The 19,524-nt window shown below is 39.9% G+C and overlaps 1 protein-coding gene across 2 annotated transcripts in view; it reads right to left on the reverse strand.

Moving 5' to 3' along the window:
* Positions 1–381: 381 nt before the first annotated feature.
* LOC121270844 (beta-soluble NSF attachment protein) overlaps positions 382–19,524 on the reverse strand; it is a 40,253-nt gene continuing 21,110 nt past the window's right edge. For both annotated transcript variants that reach the window (XM_041176378.1, XM_041176387.1), the window contains 6 exons: positions 14,309–14,364; positions 14,132–14,216; positions 12,404–12,508; positions 10,067–10,135; positions 6,673–6,723; positions 382–4,454 (listed from right to left, as the gene is read on the reverse strand). In XM_041176378.1, the coding sequence (XP_041032312.1) occupies positions 4,356–4,454; positions 6,673–6,723; positions 10,067–10,135; positions 12,404–12,508; positions 14,132–14,216; positions 14,309–14,364 (465 nt within the window). In that variant the 3' untranslated portion in view covers positions 382–4,355. The remainder of the gene's footprint in view (positions 4,455–6,672; positions 6,724–10,066; positions 10,136–12,403; positions 12,509–14,131; positions 14,217–14,308; positions 14,365–19,524) is intronic.

A 19,524-nucleotide genomic window follows, 5' to 3' on the forward strand; every position in this document is an offset into this window, starting at 1 on the left:
TGTGGGGCAGGAAACGCAGTTGAAGATCAAGGAGTATGCCAATAAGTTGCGCCTCTGGACTGAGATGGAGACAGGCTAATAGAATCAAAGTCAGAGGAATTTATTTGCTGGTGGGAACTGAAGGGCTGTGCAATTTTGCAGACATTAGTGAGAGGAAGCTTTGGTTTGTGCAAGTAGGCAATAGGACAGGCTAGCAACAAACTGGAATCAAAGAAGGTGCTAAAGAAGTAATGCTAGCTGTTACTAGGTATCGTGGAAGCAGACTCTGTACCCACCCCAATATTATTATCCAGAAGAACAATGTGAATGAGGAGGTGAAGGGGGATTAAGGGTGGAACCCATTGTCTGTTCGAGGTACAGGAGAAAAAGTCAAGGGACACATTTTGATAATAGGATATTTTATTTTAATGGAGGAATTTTTTGTTTCCAAAGCAGACCAATGTTCAGAATCATTGGTCTTCACAGTTCTGCAAATCTGACAAAACACCACAAAGACTAGATTGTCTTGATGCATTCGATATTAAACAGTTTCTAGTGCACATAATCACAGATTTGTTAACACCTATGGAGACATAACATGCTACATGTAAATAATTACATAGACAGTACTTCATAACATCTAACATCAGGCATACAATCTGCACAACATAGTGGCAACAGCTCAGTGCCATTACAAATAGGCTGGGTAAAATACTGGGGAAAAAGTCAGTGAAGTTCCTGCCAAAATACTCGCTGGTCATTAACAAAAAGGAAAACACAGCTTTGCAGATACAAAAGACTTCATTTTAAATTTAAACCAGGGTGATGGAAGGGGGAAGTACATTAAATTACCTTAGCTAGCTTCTTGTCATCAGTATACCACAGCCAATCCTTAAAACGTTAAGTGGGTGAAGTTCCCCTGTGAGAATACCTTTTTTACTGGCATTAACAAGGAATTTCACCCCTATCTATCTAAAGTCACTTTGGCTTTCCATGGCATAGTTAAAGCTATCATATCCCATAGTTGTCAAAAATTTTCAACTAAATCAAATAAGAGCTATGGATCACTACTTGTTAAAATGAAGCATAGAAGGCTACAGGCCAAGTGCTGGAAAATGGGATTAGAATAGATAGGTACTTGATGGCCAGCACAGGCAAGGGCCTGTTTCTGTGCTGTTTAACTCTGACACTAAAGTCATCCATTATGAATATATTTGCAATTTTACAGCTGGGTATGTAAAAAAAAAAATTCAATATTACATACTTAGCCTGATGAGTGCTACACTTGTTTTTGCCAATTACTGCGCCAGAATTTGGAAGAGACACTGTATATAAATTGCTTGGCCTCTGCTGCAACATTTTTTTGTACCATCAGACCAAATACCATTTAGATTTGTTAAGAAACTGTAGATATAGATTTTAAGGGTAGGGAAGAAGACTGGATTTCTCAATTCCTACTGTAAAAGTGAGAGATAAAAATGTTGCTGACAACTGTGGGTCATTATGTTTCTGGTCAACTCAGGAATTAAAAAGTAACTCAATCTTTAAAACAACTTCTTTAAAACAAGTGCTGGAACTTTACTAATTTGAAAGTAATTTGCTAAAACCTCCAATAAAACAAATTGGTAGCCATTTTTCAATAGTACTGAAGAGACATATTTCAGGAATGCAAGAGAAGTTATGTAAATTACTTCATCCTGAATACTACATTTGTGTGTACAGGTTGCAACTCACTGGATTACATACTATTGACATTTGCAGCATTTCATAGTTTCTCCATTAGATTCTCAAAGTAATGTATTTTTCTTATTTATTGTCCTATGCATAAAAAGTTAATTGTGCATTAAATTAAAGCTGCAATTAAAGTTAAGAATCAAATCCACCATTAATAGAATGTCTGATAAGGAAGTTTGATCTACATTTCTAATTAAATGTTTGAAGAATTGTTTTCAATGAAAATTGAGCCTTTGCAACAATTTGAACAGTGAACCCAGAATTTAGTCCAATACCTAGAAGTTATTTTTCACAGCACTATTGTAACTCATGTTTTTGCTTTCGCACAATCCAATTACAGGTACAAGTTATACGAATTAACTAAACATATAGCTTTTAGTTTCTTTCCACTTGTCAAAAATAAATAATTCAGTCTATATTCTTTAGGTTAAACAGTTGAGGATTTAGTTTTAAAAAATCAATTTACAAAACATTGACACAAAATAACATAAAACAAATCACTAAATATAACTAAACAGATTTGGATAAGCACGCGTGAACATGGAGGGCAATCAGTCCCTGTTGGCATTAAAACCTCTTGCTGTAAGATTGACCTGCAATTTCCATTCTGAAAGTAGTGAAATATAGAGAAATTGTTCAGAACTGAAAATACACAATACCTGTACTGAGTTCATTTGTCAGTACACAGTATTTGCATTTTACAAATTATAATATTTTGAAACATAAAACACCTATTTGTGCAACGCGAGTCATCGAGTCAAGTCTTAAATTGTCACTGAAGAACCAAGTTTGAAGCCATAAATGCAGGTCAACAGATTAAAGGCTTTAGTTCAAGATCAAGTCCGATGACGCAGTATCACAAACGCAGAAAACAAAACATTAAATGCAGTCATGTATTTGTTCAAAATGTGTACATCACAACCACGAAACAACTCAGTACACTGGCCAGCTTCTTGAGGATATTTTTACAAACCACCCACGAGAGCATGCTTGTATATAGATTGCTTGGCTTTTAAAGATTGCGATGAGGATGGAATGTATTTATTTTATGAAGTATAGTTTATGGAGCTGGACAATTTGAATCAATTTGTCTGTTTCTCCTCCTCTCTCCATGCCCTGAGGTGCTATTTCTTGTCCTCCATTCAACTTACTAACTCTACACGTCAATGGTAGCGTGGCATTTATTTAGTCTTGAAAGCATTAAGGATAATACTGCTTGCTTAAATACATACATGGGAGGTAATATTTGATCAGTGGAATCACCTGTTACATGAATTGCTTGTAGTGGAATAACAAAACTCTAACAACATCATTACAGCATCTTTCCTTTCACATAGCTAGATGTTTCACACACGGATCAAGTGAATCATTTGCTCTAGGAATCTTCACTTTACAAGAAGTTTTGCAAAAGCATTCCCAACAACAATAGTTCACAGCTGAACACCTGCCCAGGCTAATATTGTGTCGACGATGGACTTGCACCCATGTGCAACAAAAAAGCAGCACACCGTTAGACCCAAGATACACTTTTAGGCTGTTATAAACTTTGTTATGTATACATATGTAAACACACACACGCGAATAAACTTGCGGAAGCCTTTCAAAATATTCAGTTCTGGATTTACAAAAACAGCCTTCTGTTTATATAAAACATTACATAGAACAATCTAGTAGTTACAACCCATTTAAACATTTTATAAATTTTATAATGTGGAAAAGGTTCCACATTATCAACTATGCATTGTAAACAGAAACAACTGGTGGCTGCCACTATGTTACATAACCAGTTTGAAACAAACCTGTCCAACCATGTCTATGAGCATCCTATGGTTAGGGAATAATTGGTTAAAATAATGCCAATTAAAAGAAAAACCTACTTCAGTCATCTTGAGGAATATTTACAGCTTAGAAATAATTGTGTGTGAATACATTCTTGAACAATTCTAAATGTCAGATAGAATAGCCAGTTTGCACTCCGATCAATTCATAACCTTAATTGGTATGGCTAACATAAAACATTTTTTAAAATACAAAATTAAAAATGAATGACATATTGAACTTTTCCTTTGTATCATTATAGTCATCTAAAAATCCTGGCAACCGGTTACATATAAAATAAAAATCAACTCCTAACAAAAGTGCAGATTAAGTTTTCCAACTGGAACATTTTGTATCACTACAATGTCAACGTTTTTTTTGTTAGTGAAGTGCCACTGGATGAACTAGCGCTATGAATTTCAGGGTTGTCCAGAGTCATCAGAACATAAGTACCAAACACAAGTTTCTTTGCAATCCTTTGCTGCAGAATTTAGTTACTGCTTGATAGACTTTCACTAGCACAAAACAGGAAATTTTACTAGAATTCAGAATGGTGTACAAGCAAAAATGAATGTTAAGGTGTCTTAACCATACTTTTCATAGTGCTGTGATGCTTATGGCTGGGATCGTTTCCCAAAGTGGACATTAATCAATAAAATAGGCAAAAAACAATATCGTCGAATGATACATTAATCTGGCATATTACAGAAAGGAAACAAACTGAACTACTAACATTGAAACAGATATATCCATGTTTGCCACAACCCAGTACACACAATAGCATGTCACAATTTTGGAAAGATGCCTCAATGTATGCAAAGCTTTCACTTGAGATCTCCTTCGCCATGAATAGACTTTTTGATGCGCAACAACATTGTCGTCAGCCACTGGTCCAGTCGTGATATAGAATCAAATTCTTTCACCTAAAGGAACAGAAAAAATGAAGTCCATTCAACTGACAGGAATATTTGATACATGAGAAAATGTCACCTGCTTAAAACAAAAATCACACCTAGAGATACCTAGGTAGCTACCAACTGGGCTTTCAAAAAAATTTCCTTTAATTCAGAACTTATGGTCAGCTTAGGGAAGGTGGTAGTAGGTGGTGATCTGCAGTCGGTTTCTTTGCCCATGTTTGACCTGATCCCATGTGACTTCGTGCAGTCCAGATTCAACATTAAGGACTCCCAGGGCCAGTCCCTCCTACTGTGCACCACTGTGCCGTCACCTGTTGTGGTTCAGGACATTCCCTGCAACGGTGGTGGAGGAGTATGCATGTAGGTGCGGCTGTAAGGCATGATTCAGTGAGTATGACTGTGTCAGGCGGTCACTTGGCTAGTCTGTTGGACAGCACTCCCAATTTTGGCACAAGTCCCCAGATGTTAGTCAGGAGGACATTGCAGGGTTGACTAGGCCAGTGTGTGCACTTGTCATTTCCAGCACCAGCATCGATACTGCATGGATTGCCCAATTTTATTTTTATTTGACTTTTCTGCAATGGTTTGATACAACTGGGTAGCTTGCAAGGCTCCTTCAAATGGCAATTAGGAGTCAACCACATTGCTATGGGTTTAAAATCCCATGTAGGCCAGGCTGGTTAAGGACAGGTTTCCCTCTCCAAAGGAGATTAATGAAACATACGGGTATTCACAGCAATCTGGTAGTTTCATGACCATGATTAATGAGACTAGCATTTTTTAATCAACTGAATTTAAATTCCCCCAGCTGTCATGGTGGGATTAGCATTAGTCCATGTTGCTGGAGTACTAGTCCAGTAACATTACCACAAAGTTGCCTCTGCCTCTGGAGTACTAGTCCAGTAACATTACCACAAAGCTGCCTCTGCCTCTGGAGTACTAGTTCGGTAACATTACCACAAGGCTACCACTGCCTCTGTCCTGCAGGATTTGAAGTTTCTCAATAGGAAACTTGAACCAATTACAACAAAAAATGAATAATATGCACCATCCTGTATTTTGTTTCAATTATGAGGTTTAAAAGATTGGAATGTTTTGGGACTGTATCTGTAATTTAAGGTAAAATGAAACTGGCCATGTGAACTGGTCTGAGGTCTGCCTGGGTGCTTTGATTGTTAGAGATTTAAGGGGGCCCAGATTCTTTGACTGGGAAGAAGATGCAAGGTGTTTATACTTGGAGACAACGGCATGTGCCTCTGTGTTAACAGAGGATAGACTGGGAGTCTCCATTGTCCCAGAAAAGTGTTGAAAATGTCTGATTGTAAACAGTTGTGCTTTAAGTTGCTCATATACTTCCAAAATAAGAGAGAGTTGGGATCTCAAGGATAACTAATCAGCATTTCTACCTGGATACAAGGCTCATGTGATTCATGCTGCCATGCAGATGGGCTTTGAGAGGGGAATGTTGTGAGATATCCCTGAAAACTCACATACAAGTTTAGACTGCAGGATCCCAGAGAGAGAGAGCAGCTATAGGCAGCTCTGTGAACTGTGGTTCACCACGTGGGAATGCAGGTGGGAGTTCACACTCGGACTAAAAAAGACCAAATTCATGAGGAGTTAAAACAAGACTAGAAGATTCGCCTAGCTTGCTCTAGAGAAAGAACCTGTGGGGGAAAGCCTCACTGTGAAAGACTGTTCTAAGATTAAAAGCTACCAAGCTGAGGAAGGAAAAGGACAGAAATAAATCCTCAAGAGCTACAGATCTCTTCAGGCTGGTTCTGGGAGAATTGAATGTCTACTTAAAGGACAGTGTAAATTATATCTGTGAAGCGTCTTTTCTGTTGTGCTAAAAGAAGGGGAATGTCCTGTTTTGTGGTTTAAAGTATTAATTACCCACAAAGATAGTGTTCAGTTAATAGTGGTTTAAGTCTTTTGTTACAATAAAATTCATAAAACATGAAATCTTGTCTCGTCAGCAATTAACTGGAAATTTGAATTTTTTTTTTAAACATTATTCATCTCCATGGAGATCTTAACATTTTGCAGTAGATCACCAATTCCTGAACTCTTTCAATAAATGAAACAATTAATAAATCTAAACTCCTAAATCGCAATGGATTTATGTAGACCTATGTTTATGAAACAAATTTTATTTAAAACATACTTATTGAGAATCTGAAATATAATGGGTGTGAACCTTTCACAATTTGTCAGTACTTACTGCTTCGGTGTAAGCGTCACCATTTTGTTCCTCATGAGCTTCAAGCAATTTCTATCAACAGAAAAAAAAAGTCAACACAAATACAGATGCGAGTGCACAATAGGTCTACTATCCACCTGTTGTTGCACCTGTCGCGATGAATGAAGTGACCACATGGGTAGAGACAATTATGCGACAATGAACTGAGGGGATTATCTGGGATTTGTAAAAGAGAGAGGCTTGAAAGATTTGCCTTTATATAGCGCCTTTGACAACCACCAGACTCTGCAAAGCTCTTTACAGCCAATGAAGTACTTTTAGAGAGTGAGAGATACCTCATGTCAAAAAACAATTATAGTATATTATATCCGCTTGGTACCCTCAGCAGCTGTACCTATGTTTTGAGGATGGATCTTAAATTAGGAATCTGATCAATGAATTTAAAACTGTTATTTTTAATTCTGCCTCTTTCTGTTGGTGATATGAGTATTTATTCTGATTTATTCTTGCAACTTTTTTTTCATAGTAGTTATTCGGACAGATCCTCCCCACAAACCTTGGAGAATTTTCCCTGGACTGCAAGATTTATTGTCATTGAGAACATAGCAACAATACGCACTCTGATCCAAGTATGCAAGTAGTCCCTGCATGCTTGGCACTGTACAGGACCAGAACTCAAGTTCCCACACTGCTGGGCAGTTATTTTACTCTATAGTCCAATTTATTCTATTACACTGGGATGGGATGGGATGCAAGTTATAAAATGTTAAGGTTTTTAATTCAGAGCTTAATTTAGCAAAGAATTGTGATTGTTATCTTCAAATACATGAGGAACAGACAGCAATAAACACAATGACCGTCAGCAGCAAGCAACATATAGCTATTTCTATAATCACATGCAAATGATAATGACGCGTTTTGTCATGAAAATAAACTTTTATACAGTATCAAGGATTAGCAGCTTAAAATATTTATATTTCTGCAACTAAGTGAAATAAAATTTGAAGATTGAGGAGATGGCGAATAACAAGGAATTTTACGTTTTTAAATTTGGGTGGAATTCAGCTTTTCAATCGAGAAGAGTATTGTGGAGACTCATGCTCATAGTCTTAATTGATACTGAATATACGAAAATAGGAATTAGGAGCAGGAGCAGGCCCTTCAAGTCTGCTCCACCATTCAATACGATCGTGGCTGATCTGACCGTAACCTCATGCCTATCCCCAATAACCTTTCATCCCCTTGTTTATCAAGAAACTATCTACCTCTGCCTTAAAAATACTCAAAGGCTCTTAAGGGGGAGAGAGTTCCGAAAACTCACTACCCTCAGAGAAAAAAATTCTCCTCATCTCTGTCTTAAATGGGCGACCCCTTATTTTTAAACAGTGACCCCTAGTTCTAGATTCTCCCACAAGCAGAAACATCCTCTCCACATCCACCCTGTCAAGACCACTCAGGAACTTAAAGGTTTCAGTCAAGTCACCTTATAACAGGCCAACAGACCCTAAAGCCTTTGCGCACACGGACACGGATATTTCACCAGATGGAACTTTTCCAAATCCTGGTACAGGCTGTTAAAAAGGTCACAAAGGACATGGATACCACAACACGGGAGTATCCCAGGAAAAACAGAATGTTTAAGCTCTGTCTATTCTACATTCTGAATGACCTATTTTTTAAGAAAAGAAATGTTAAAAGGCTATCATAATATACCGGGGTCAACTTTATTGCAAAAGGGCACACTGATGGCTTTTATTTTAAAAGGAGGATTCATTACACATTGGCTCTAGATTGTACAGAACACCTCCCTAAATCATTATAAATTAATTTAAAATCATTAATCAACTTAATTGGAATATTGCACATCACTTTTACAAGATTCATCTTTTGCTGAACTGAAAAAAGGCTTTGACCTTTTGATGACCTCATCACGGACAAAGGAATCTTAAGTTGACCATGCAGTAAAGTTTAAAGTTTAAATCCCTTTAAATAAAATGCAAATTATGAAAATAAGAAACAAGTAAAAGTCATTATAGGCATTGGCACTGGAAGATATTATAAACAGTTATTGACCAGATAAGTGCTCACAATGTTCACATAATAAAACAATCCTCAACAATTAAATAATTATCAACAATAGGTATTATATAGCTTTATAAAAAGGAGTTTACTCAAAGTGGTAACCCCACAGCTGTTCAGGATGATGCAATTCAATTCAATAGACTATAAAATAGAAGCCTTTGTCACTTAAGACAAAGGTGTTGAACAGAAACCTTCAGGTCAGCGCTTCTCAGGCTGCTGAAGAGTTGGACATTTAAAAGTGAGTTGCAGCTCCAGAGAGTCCAACTCATCAGAAAACCAAAACATTCGGGGAATTAAGGTAACACTTTGCTTTAAATATTTAATGGATATTCTAAGACATCTTAGTCTGCAGCATAGGAGTCTTTTTATAATACTGGATTCTATATTACATTTTCCATCTTTCTACAGTCTTTAACATTGCGATGTACTTATCCACTTAGAGTGTATTCCAAGTTACAGTTCTTTAATAAATTTGTAAATAAGTTAGTTAAGTAGGACATCTCATGTAGTTTTCTATATGCAACTTTAAGAACTCCCTCTCTTGTATACTCCAAAGTGGGGAGATACAATTTTTTGAAGTGAAGTCCCAACCCTGCGAACCTTATAATATCCGGGTAATTATAACGTCGCTGATAATTATTAAAAAGGCTATCTGGAAGAAGGATTATCTCCTGATGGTTATCTTCCTTGGAGGAAGAGGTAGTTCAATTGCTTAGACCCAAAAGAAGTGGCTGTTTTAAACTCAAGTGAAGAGGATTGTTAAGGCAGTGCTCCTCATCTGAGATGTCTCTAAAAAAGGGTTAAGGTTATAATCAGGCCACATCGTCCACATGCCTGATACAAAACTCCCGCAACAAGCGCTCTGCACAGAGCTTCAACACAGCGAGTGAGTCCCAGGAGGGCAGAGGAAAGACTTCAAGGACACCCTCAAAACCTCCTTAAAAAAGTGCAACATCCCCACCAACATCTGGGAACCCCTGGCCCAAGACTGCCCGAAGTGAAGGGAAAGCATCGGGGAAGGAGCTGAACGCCTCGAATCTCATCGTCAAGGGCTGGCTGAAGCCAAGTGTTGATAGTGAAAGGAACGCGTGGCAACCCGGGCACCCCACCCGCTTGTTCCCCCTACCACCGTCTGCCCCATTTGTGACAGAGACCGTAGGTCGTGCATTGGACTCTTCAGTCACCTGAGAACTCATTTTTGATGTGGAAGCAAGTCACCCTCGACTCCGAGGGACAGCCTAAGAAGAGGAAGGGTAAAAATCCACTTCAAGCTTACCAGATTGCAAACCTTTTGTTTTGAGAAACCAGCAGTGCACTGATTCTAAAGCATTACCTTCAAAAGTTTGCATTCTCGTGAATCTGAAAATGCTGGAAACATCTCTTCATACTTCTCCAGAGCAAGCTGTGATAAAACAATAATTTAATTTCATTGCGTACACACTAAATATGCAAAATCAAAGTGGAGGGATAAAAGAAAATATGTAACTTATTTTTACATGAAATCGGTTCTTTTTCGTGCAAGTATTTTCAATTTGGTTTAGTAATGTATTCCTGTACGTGGTAATGCTAGCATTTCCATCATGAGTATCCAGTGCCTCCAATCTGATTACACTTCCATAAGTTACATCCTTTTACAAAGGCATGGAAACAGATGTTATATTAGCCCGAATTTTGCTGAGAGTAGTGAGGGAACAAATTTCACCGTTCGCCTCTCTTACAGTTGACCACAGACTTATAGCAGGCTTGTCAGCGGAGACTTCCACTCATCCAGCATCTGTTTGGAATCAGTGACTTCTAAAGGGGGTCTGTGGTGTTGGTGAGCAGAGCAAGCAACATGGAGGCTTCTCAATCAGATTGAAGAATCCTCACAGAGACACACAGACAGCAAAGCAAAAAGTCGAAGAAAATTAGGGAATATAAATTACATTTAAATCATTGTATAGAAAGCAAAATAAATATCATGACACAAATGGGATTGAGTGAAACAATAAATAGAAAGACTTAAAAAAATTAAAATCTTCGACATTAATTTTTTTCTAAGGGAATGAGACTCCACATTTGTAAAATCAAATTTTCAAGGCCAGCAATATATATCACTTGTTACACTCTTAAAAACACATTTACTCCTGGTCATAAAAGCTTGAACTTTACTATCTGTCTTCAGAACAAGAATAGTGATAACTAGCCCAATTCCATGCCACAAAATTGATCTCCTTGATGCACAGTGGCAGCAGTATGTACTATATACAAGATGCATGGCAGCAACTTGCCAAGCCTCTTTCAACAGTGTGTACCAAACCTGTGACCTCTACCACCTAAAACGACAAAGGGAGCAGATACATGGGAACACCACAATCTGTAAGTTCCCCTCCAAGCCACATACCATCCTGACTTGGACCTATATCACTGTTCCTTCACCGTTGCTGGATCAAAATCATGGAATTCCCTCCCTAACAGTACTGAGTGTACCTGCAGCAGATAGACTGCAGCAGTTCAAGATGGCAGCTCACCACTACCTTCTCAAGGGCAACTAGGGATGAGCCAAAAATGCTGTGTCCTTGCCAGTGATGCCCACATCCCATGAAAGAATTTTTAAAATTTCACTGGTAAAGACTACAACAGCATGCCCTGGAGAAGGAGGGCATCACTGGCAGATTTCCATGCTTAACTGCACATGTGTGCATGTACGCCAGGAGTTCCTACCAGTTTTAACATGTTTTAGCACGGTGGGTGCTGACAGACTTGCTATTATTTGTACAGCAAAATGCTGAATATTACACTGTCTCTCTCTCTCTCTCTCTCTGCCTCACCAGAAGATGTAACCACTGGCAAGGGAGGAATGAAGGAAAAATGATACGCTCCACTCCCAGTTTTATTCTGGCATAGCTTATATCTCCCTCTTTCCACCACTACAAATCATTGTTGGTTGCCCCACCCAGCACAAACTCAGCCCAAGTTTCAAACTCATCCCAGTTCCAAGAAGACTTATACTCTGCACATTCTATAGAACAACAACCATCCGTGTTCTCTGCCAAAGATATATCTCCACATCACTGAAAAGTAAATGAATCAGTCTAGTCTGTCACCCACCTCTCCAAACAAAACTCCAGTTGCAGTATTTTCATTAACTGCTCGTGTAAAAGGCAGTTCAATAACCTACATTTTCTAAACAGTGTTATCTCAATGCTCGCACTAATCCAAATTAATGCCAGTCAGAAAACCTAGGCTCATATTTCTAAACATGGCTGTCACTGCAAAAGTTCTTTCCTCTCGCCACCCCCATCTTCCCAAAATTTTTGTGTTGGGTTTTCGTACACAACACGGAGGAGGGACATTAGTGGCATGCAATCGTGAAACTAATTTACTTCACCCCAAAAGTGTGCTGGACATTCATCCCCAGAACTACAGTACTTCCTACACCAATGTGATATTTCCATTAGAATAATGGAAGAAGCCATCTCACCCAGGGAGAGTGCTATTCATGGAGCTTTTAAATCTGTGGCCCTAGAGTAATTGGGTTTAGGCTGTTCACACTAATTTCATTTGGGGGGGCTTAAGACCAGCAGAAATAAACTTTCAACTCACCACCCCCTGAGCTCGATTCTAAGTCAAATTCCACCATATACCCAGTCCCCCAATTAATGATGTGTAAGAATGAACTCGCACCCACCTTAGCATTCAGCTCATCCACAATAAAATGGCACAGTGCTGCTTTAAAGAAATATTCCTTTGCGCTATATTTCAGCAATGGGTTGTCCATGGTATTGGTTCCAACCTGAAGAACAAAAAGCACCCCAATATACTTGACTAGACGTAAGCATATAATAGAACAATAGGAATTTCCGTGGACTCTCTCCCAATCATCCACCAGAACTTGGCAAAATCCTGGATAAACAATGCAAATGGCAGTTTACATGGATCTACAACCAATGTCCGGAAGACCACGTTAGAAATTCTGCAGCAACAAGTTTAAAATTAACTCGAACAACAATACTTTGAGCTATGTTACTTGCATTTCCATTCTTGTTACACTTCATCAAGGTCAATCTAATGCAGTTAAGTCAAAGCATTTTATTGCAGTTAAAGATTTCCAACCCACAGAATTTCTGACGATAGTCTACATACTGTTCCAACTGTACCAAGTGTTTGCAGGATAATATTACAGGTGTGTTGGCATAATTTTATATTAAAGTTGAAGCTGAGAGTGTTTTGCTGATGATAACCATGGTTGGAGTGGCAGGAGTAGCTGGATAGAGCTCTCAGCAGTTCCTCATCATGCCTAGGACCATAGATAGATTTGGTCATTGTCCCTTGTAGTGCAAGGGATGAAGGGTAGCGCACTCCCATTTCCTCATCTTCTCTCTGTTCTGATACATTTATGCTGTGTGCAGGAGGGGGCACTTATTGTATCAACTCCATGATGGGGGGAGGATCCAAATCACCTGACATTTTTGCAGTATCAGGCACAGGCCACACATCAGCTGCTTCCATGGGCAAATGGTTCCCAAGAGCTTCATTTGCATGGTGATGGGAGACAGTGAAAATGAAGTTCCATTAAATGGGAACCCCTTTGGCTATTTCTAAATTAGTGTCTTTAATGTATTCCTTCAGAAGGACTAAATATTAGAGGGTCAGAAACTGGTCTTTGACTTCTAAGCTCTGTGTTTTATTCAAACTCAAATAAATAGCCCCCATAAGTACAAAAACTATGTTCTTATATCTTATGTTTTGTAGCAGTCATAATCCTGATACAATGGGATGGGTCTTGAATTTGACCAGTAGTGAAATTGGGACATAGGGAGTCAGCAGCTGTTTTATACAGTTTTCCATTGTTCAAAAACAATATCCCTGAAATATTTACATCATTAACACACTAAAAGCGATAAGGAAAATTTGACCCCATGATTTTCCTTTTGAGTTAGATAAAAGACATTATCAATATAAAATTGTATTCAGTTGTTAGATTCACTTGTTTGCTTAATTAATTCATTTGATTCATTCATTCACTTGAGGACCAGTTCTACTGCGTTCGACATCTGGAGTCAGGATCTTGTAGAAACAGAATAATCTCCCAAAGCGCAGTATCTGAAAGCAATTATCACAGTTTGTTGTGTGTATCAGGACACCGAAAACATAACCAGATCTCAAGGCTAGGATAAAATAGTCTCAAAAAGTTTGAAGAGCTAGGACACACCCACGAGAGCGATCCAAGGTAAGGGGATGTAAATGATCCAGGATTACAAAGTTAGAAACTCTGCTGTATGGCCATGATGCCCCTCCCACTTGGGCCTACAAACAACATAGAAGGAAGTGATACAGAATATATCAGGATTATATAAATGTGGGGGGAAGAGGTCAGACAAACATGGAATAAAACAAGTTCTTTATTGTAACTGACCTGCTCATAGATTTCTATTGCCTTCTGATACTGCTCTAGCTGTGCTGCGTATGCAGCCACTTTCAGCAGACACTTGTTAGCAGAACTGAAACAAGAATAGCCAAATCAGTAGTGCTTCCGGTAACATTAATAGAAAAACGTTGTACACATTCATTGCTGGTATATACTGTCAAATACCTGTTTGATTCTTCTCCTTTATAGTAATCTGCAGCTTGTTCATAGTGAGCAATAGCCTGAGAAATTAAGACAAACATATAACAAATGTTTAAATGTCACAGTTCCACTCTTTGCAATCCTTACCAGATTCTGTCAACCTCTGTGCCAAAAGGAAACTCCTGTACCCTATCATAAAATACTTTATTCTCCTTTTCACCAGTCTGACAGGTTCTCCCTCCAACCCAGGGGATATAGGTATATGTGAAAGTGTAAGATAAAAGCAAAAATACTGCGGATGCTGGAAATCTGAAACAGAAACAAAAATAGCTGGAAAAACTCAGCAGGTCTGACAGCATCTGCGGAGAGGAACACAGTTAACCTTTCGAGTCTGTATGACTCTTCACCAGGACTAAAGAAAAATAGAAATGTGGTGAAATGTAAGCTGGTTGAGGGGGGTGGGACAGGTAGAACTGGATAGAGGGCCAGTGACAGGTGGAGGCAACGAAGAGATTGCCAAAGATGTCATAGACAAAAGGACAAAGGGGTGTTGACAGTGGTGATATTAGCTGAGGAATGTGCTAATGGTGACATTAAGAGTAGAAAGCAGGATGAGCAAGGTACAGATAGCCTTAGTGGGGGTGGGGTGGGGGGAAGGGATCGAAATGGGCAAAAAGATGAAGATAAAACAATGGATGGAAATAAATTTAAAAATAATAAATGAAAATAAAAATATATTTTAAAAATATATAAATAATTAGAAAAAAGGTGGGTTCAGAGAGGGGGTGGGGATGGAGGTGAGAGTTCATGATCTGAAGTTGTTGAACTCAATGTTAAGTCCGGAAGGCTGTAAAGTGCCTAATCGGAAGATGAGGTGCTGTTCCTCCAGTTTGCGTTGAGCTTCACTGGAACAATGCAGCAGGCCAAGGACGGACATGTGGGCATGAGAGCAGGGTGGGATGTTGAAATGGCAAGCGACAGAGAGGTCTGGGTCATGTTTGCAGAGAGACTGAAGGTGTTCTGCAAAGCAGTCACCTAGTCTGCGTTTGGTCTCTCCAATGTAGAGAAAACCACATTGGGAGCAGCGAATGCAGTAGACTAAATTGAGGGAAGTGCAAGTGAAGTGCTGCTTCACTTGAAAGGGGTGTTTGGGCCCTTGGACGGTGAGGAAGAGGGAAGTAAAGGGGCAGGTGTTGCACCTTCTGTGGTTGCATGGGAAGGTGCCGTGGGAGGGGGTTGAGGTGTAGGGGGTGATGGAGGAGTGGATCAGGGTGTCCCAGGTGAGCGAAGGGAAGATGTGTTTGGTGGTGGCATCATGCTGGAGTTGGCAGAAATGGCGGAGAATAATCTTTTGAATGCAGAGGCTGATGGGGTGATAAATGAGGACAAGGGGGGCCCTACCATGGTTCTGGGAGAGAGAGGAAGGTGTGAGGGCGGATGCGCGGGAGATGGGCTGGATACAATTGAGGGCCCTTTCAACTACCGTGGGTGGAAAACCTTGGTTAAGGAAGAAGGAAGACATGTCAGAAGAACTGTTTTGGGAAGTGGCATCATCAGAACAGATGCGACAGAGGTGAAGGAACTGAGAGAATGGGATGGAGTCCTTACAGGAAGCAGGGTGTGAGGAGCTGTAGTCGAGGTAGCTGTGGGAGTCAGTAGGCTCGTAATGAACATTGGTGGATAGTCTACTACCAGAAATTGAGACAGAGAGGTCAAGGAAGGGAAGGGAAGTGTCAGTGATGGACCATGTGAAAATGATGGAGGGGTGGAAATTGGAAGCAAGATTAATAATTTTGTCTAGGTCCAGATAAGAATATGAAGCGGTACCAAAGCAATCATCATTGTACCGGAGAAGGAGTTGTGGGAGGGGGCCTGAGTAGGACTGGAATAAGGAATGTTCCACATACCCCATAAAGAGACTGGCATAGCTGGGGCCCATGCGGGTACCCATAGCCACACCTTTTATTTGGAGGAAGTGAGATGAGTTTAAAGAGAAATTGTTTAGTATGAGAACAAGTTCAGCCAGATGGAGAGAGTAGTATGGATGGGGATTATTCAGACCTCTGTTCAAGGAAGAAGCGGAGAGCCATCAGACCATCCCCGTGGGGGATGGAGGTGTAGAGCTATTGGACATCCACGGTGAAGAGGAGTCGGTTGGGGCCAGGGAACTGGAAATTGTTGATATGATGTAGGGCGTCACAGGAATCACAGATGTAGGTGGGAAGAGACTGGACAAGGGGAGAGAGAAGGGAGTCAAGATAGCAAGAAATGAGTTCCGTGGGGCAGGACACAATCGGTCTGCCGGGACAGTCCTGTTTGTGGATTTTGGGTAAGAGGTAGAAGCAGGCTGTCCGAGATTGGGAGTCTGAGGTTGGAAGCTGTGGAAGGAAGATCTCCAGAGGAGATGAGGTCAGTGACAGTCCTGGAAACAATGGCTTGATGTTCAGTGGTGGGGTCATGGTCCAGTGTGTTGCATGGTAACGGATTGATTTATTTAGTCAAACTATACATAACCATGACAATTAGTGGTCCTAATGAATAAGTATGACAAAAAATGTTAGTACAATAAACTGTCGGTCATACATTTTCCAATTTGTTGTTGCAAAGGTTAATGTTACAGCTATAAGAACAGACAATATTGGAACCAGGATTGGAAGATATCAATGCCACTCCATTATTCAAATGAGGAAAAGTAAGAATTATTAGTCTAACATCTGTGGTGACGGATGTTATTAGAATCTTTTACTAGGGAGGGTGTGACAAGAGTCCTTGGACAAATATGAACTGTTTAGGGAGAGCTTGTAAGGATTTGTAAATGATAAGTCACGTATAACTAGCCTAGTTAAACTTTTTTGAGACCGTCACTAATGTGAAAGATAAAGGAGTGTCTATGGATGTTATCTAAAATGGACTGCCAGAAGGCATGTGATGAAACTCCACATAAGAGGCTATTAGAAAAAATGGAAGCATGTGGAATTGGAGAAAATCTATTGACATGGGTAGGGAATTGGTCAGGAGATAGGAGATACAGAGTAGGGGTAATTCCCAAATCTTTGACAAAAGCAAAATACTGCTGATGCTGGAAATCTGAAATAAAAACAGAAAATGCTGGTAAAACTCAGCAGGTCTAGCAGCATCTGTGGAGAGAGAAACAGAGTTAACATTTCGAGTCCATATGACTCTTCTCCAGAGCTAAAGAGGCTGAGGCTGGCAGGGCAAGTTGGTAAAACAGTTAAGAAAGTGTATGGGATGCCTGGCTTTGTAAGTTGGGGCACTGAATACAAAAGTCATGCTTAATCTTTGTAAATCTCTGGCTCAGCCTCAGCTAGAGTACTGAGTAAATCTCTGGGCACTACAACACCTTAAGAAGGGTGTCAAGGCTTGGAGAGGGTGTGGAGGAGGTTTACCAGGATGGCAACTGGGATAAGGGGCAGTTGTGCGGAGAGATTCTAGAAGCTGAAATTGTTCACCTTAGATCGACAATTAAGAGGAAATCTTACAGAGATATTTAAAATTTGATAGAGCAAGTACAGAGAAGCTGGAAACTGGGTCAGTAACCAGTGGGTCATTGGTTTAAAACAATTGGCAAAGGGGCTAGAGAGGAAAGCAGAGGGGCGCGGGGGGAGGTGGCATAGCAGTATTGTTATTGTACTGGTATTCCAGAGACCCAGGGTAATTCTCTGAGGACCCGGGTTTGAATCCCACCATGGCAGATGGTGAAATTTGAATTTAATATTTAAAAAGTCTGATGATGACCATGAAACTATTGTCATAAAAACCCATCTGGTTCACTAATGTCCTTTAGGGAAGGGAATCTGCCATCCTCAACTGGTCTGGCCTATATGTGACTCCAGACCCACAGAAATGCAGTTGACTCTTAAAAGTGCCCTCTGAACAAGGAATTAGGGATGGGCAATAAACGCTGACCTTGCCAGAGACATCCACATCCCATGAACAAATAAAAATTAAACTAAAAATTGGGGAATTTCTTTTCGCACACTTGGGCCTGAATTTTCAGCTTGGTGGGCAGGCACAAAAATGAAAATGGACTGCCAACCACGATCTGCTCTCCACTGTGATGTGATCAGCGCTGCTTGGGTTGGGGGCGGGAAGCGGGCGGAGTGCTGAAGTCAGCACAGGCACTGGGGAGCACTCACAGGAATCTCCCTGAAAGCAGAGTGCTTTCCTCGGGGAGCTGAAGACTGTAAAAGTATCAAATAAAGATTTTTAAATCTGGTAAAAAAAACGTCCAAGCAATGCAAGCAGTCACCAGAGCATAGGCATTATAAAAATTCTGTGCATTGATTTTTTTTTTTAATTTAATGATGGAAACCTCATCCCATCCCCATGGATGAAGTTTCCTGGAAATGCAAAGGCTGCCTGGCCGATTCGCCGGTCCGCCAACTGTAACGTTGGACGGGCTGCGAAAAATCCCAATTAATTGTGCCACTAATGGGCTTAATAGCCCCCTTAATAGTCCCTTTAATAGTCCCCTTAAAAATCACATGAAGGTGAGAAGACGTTGGGACGCTCGCCTGATGTCATTACGCGCTATTTTATGTTCGAGCATGTCGGGCGCACTCCCACAAGCCAAACGAAAAATTCTGCTCTTAGGGCTGTTAGTTTCTGGAGTGCACTAGATTTTGGGCTCCACACCTGGGGAAGGATATATTGGTCTTGGAGGGGATGCAGTCTCAATTTGCAACTGCGGCTAAAAGAGTTAAATTATAATGATAGGTTACGTAGTTTAGGTTTTGATAAATCAGTAACAAAGGGGGTTTCAACTCAAAATAATCACTAGACGAAAGAAGGTGGAGATTGGAAGAGCTTTTTTCTCCCCCTTGCCCCACACAGAGGTTCACGAGAATGTGCAATTATAAATCCACTTGAAAGGAAAGTGAATAAGAATAGAGCAAGAAAAATCGTGAAAGGATATGGGGAAATTAAGTTCAATCAGGTGAACACTGATAATGCAGAGTGTTCCAATTCCCCCATAGAGGCAGATACATTTTAAAAGAGAAAGGAATCCCCACCATGCCAATGGAAACAAAATTGTTAAGACAAGATTTCTTTTACTGTAACAAACCAATTAAAATCAACTGAATTCAAACATTCATTAACAGGCAAAGGATATTGCATATAAAAAGGTAAGTTTCACTTTCAACAGTCGATTCAACAAAGATGCGCCTCAAGTAGTTACAAACGCTCGCATTACATCTTTACAAATGTGACACCAAATA

Source organism: Carcharodon carcharias, chromosome 2 (genome assembly GCF_017639515.1).
Source record: "Carcharodon carcharias isolate sCarCar2 chromosome 2, sCarCar2.pri, whole genome shotgun sequence".
In the NCBI taxonomy this organism is placed as follows: Eukaryota; Metazoa; Chordata; class Chondrichthyes; order Lamniformes; family Lamnidae; genus Carcharodon; species Carcharodon carcharias.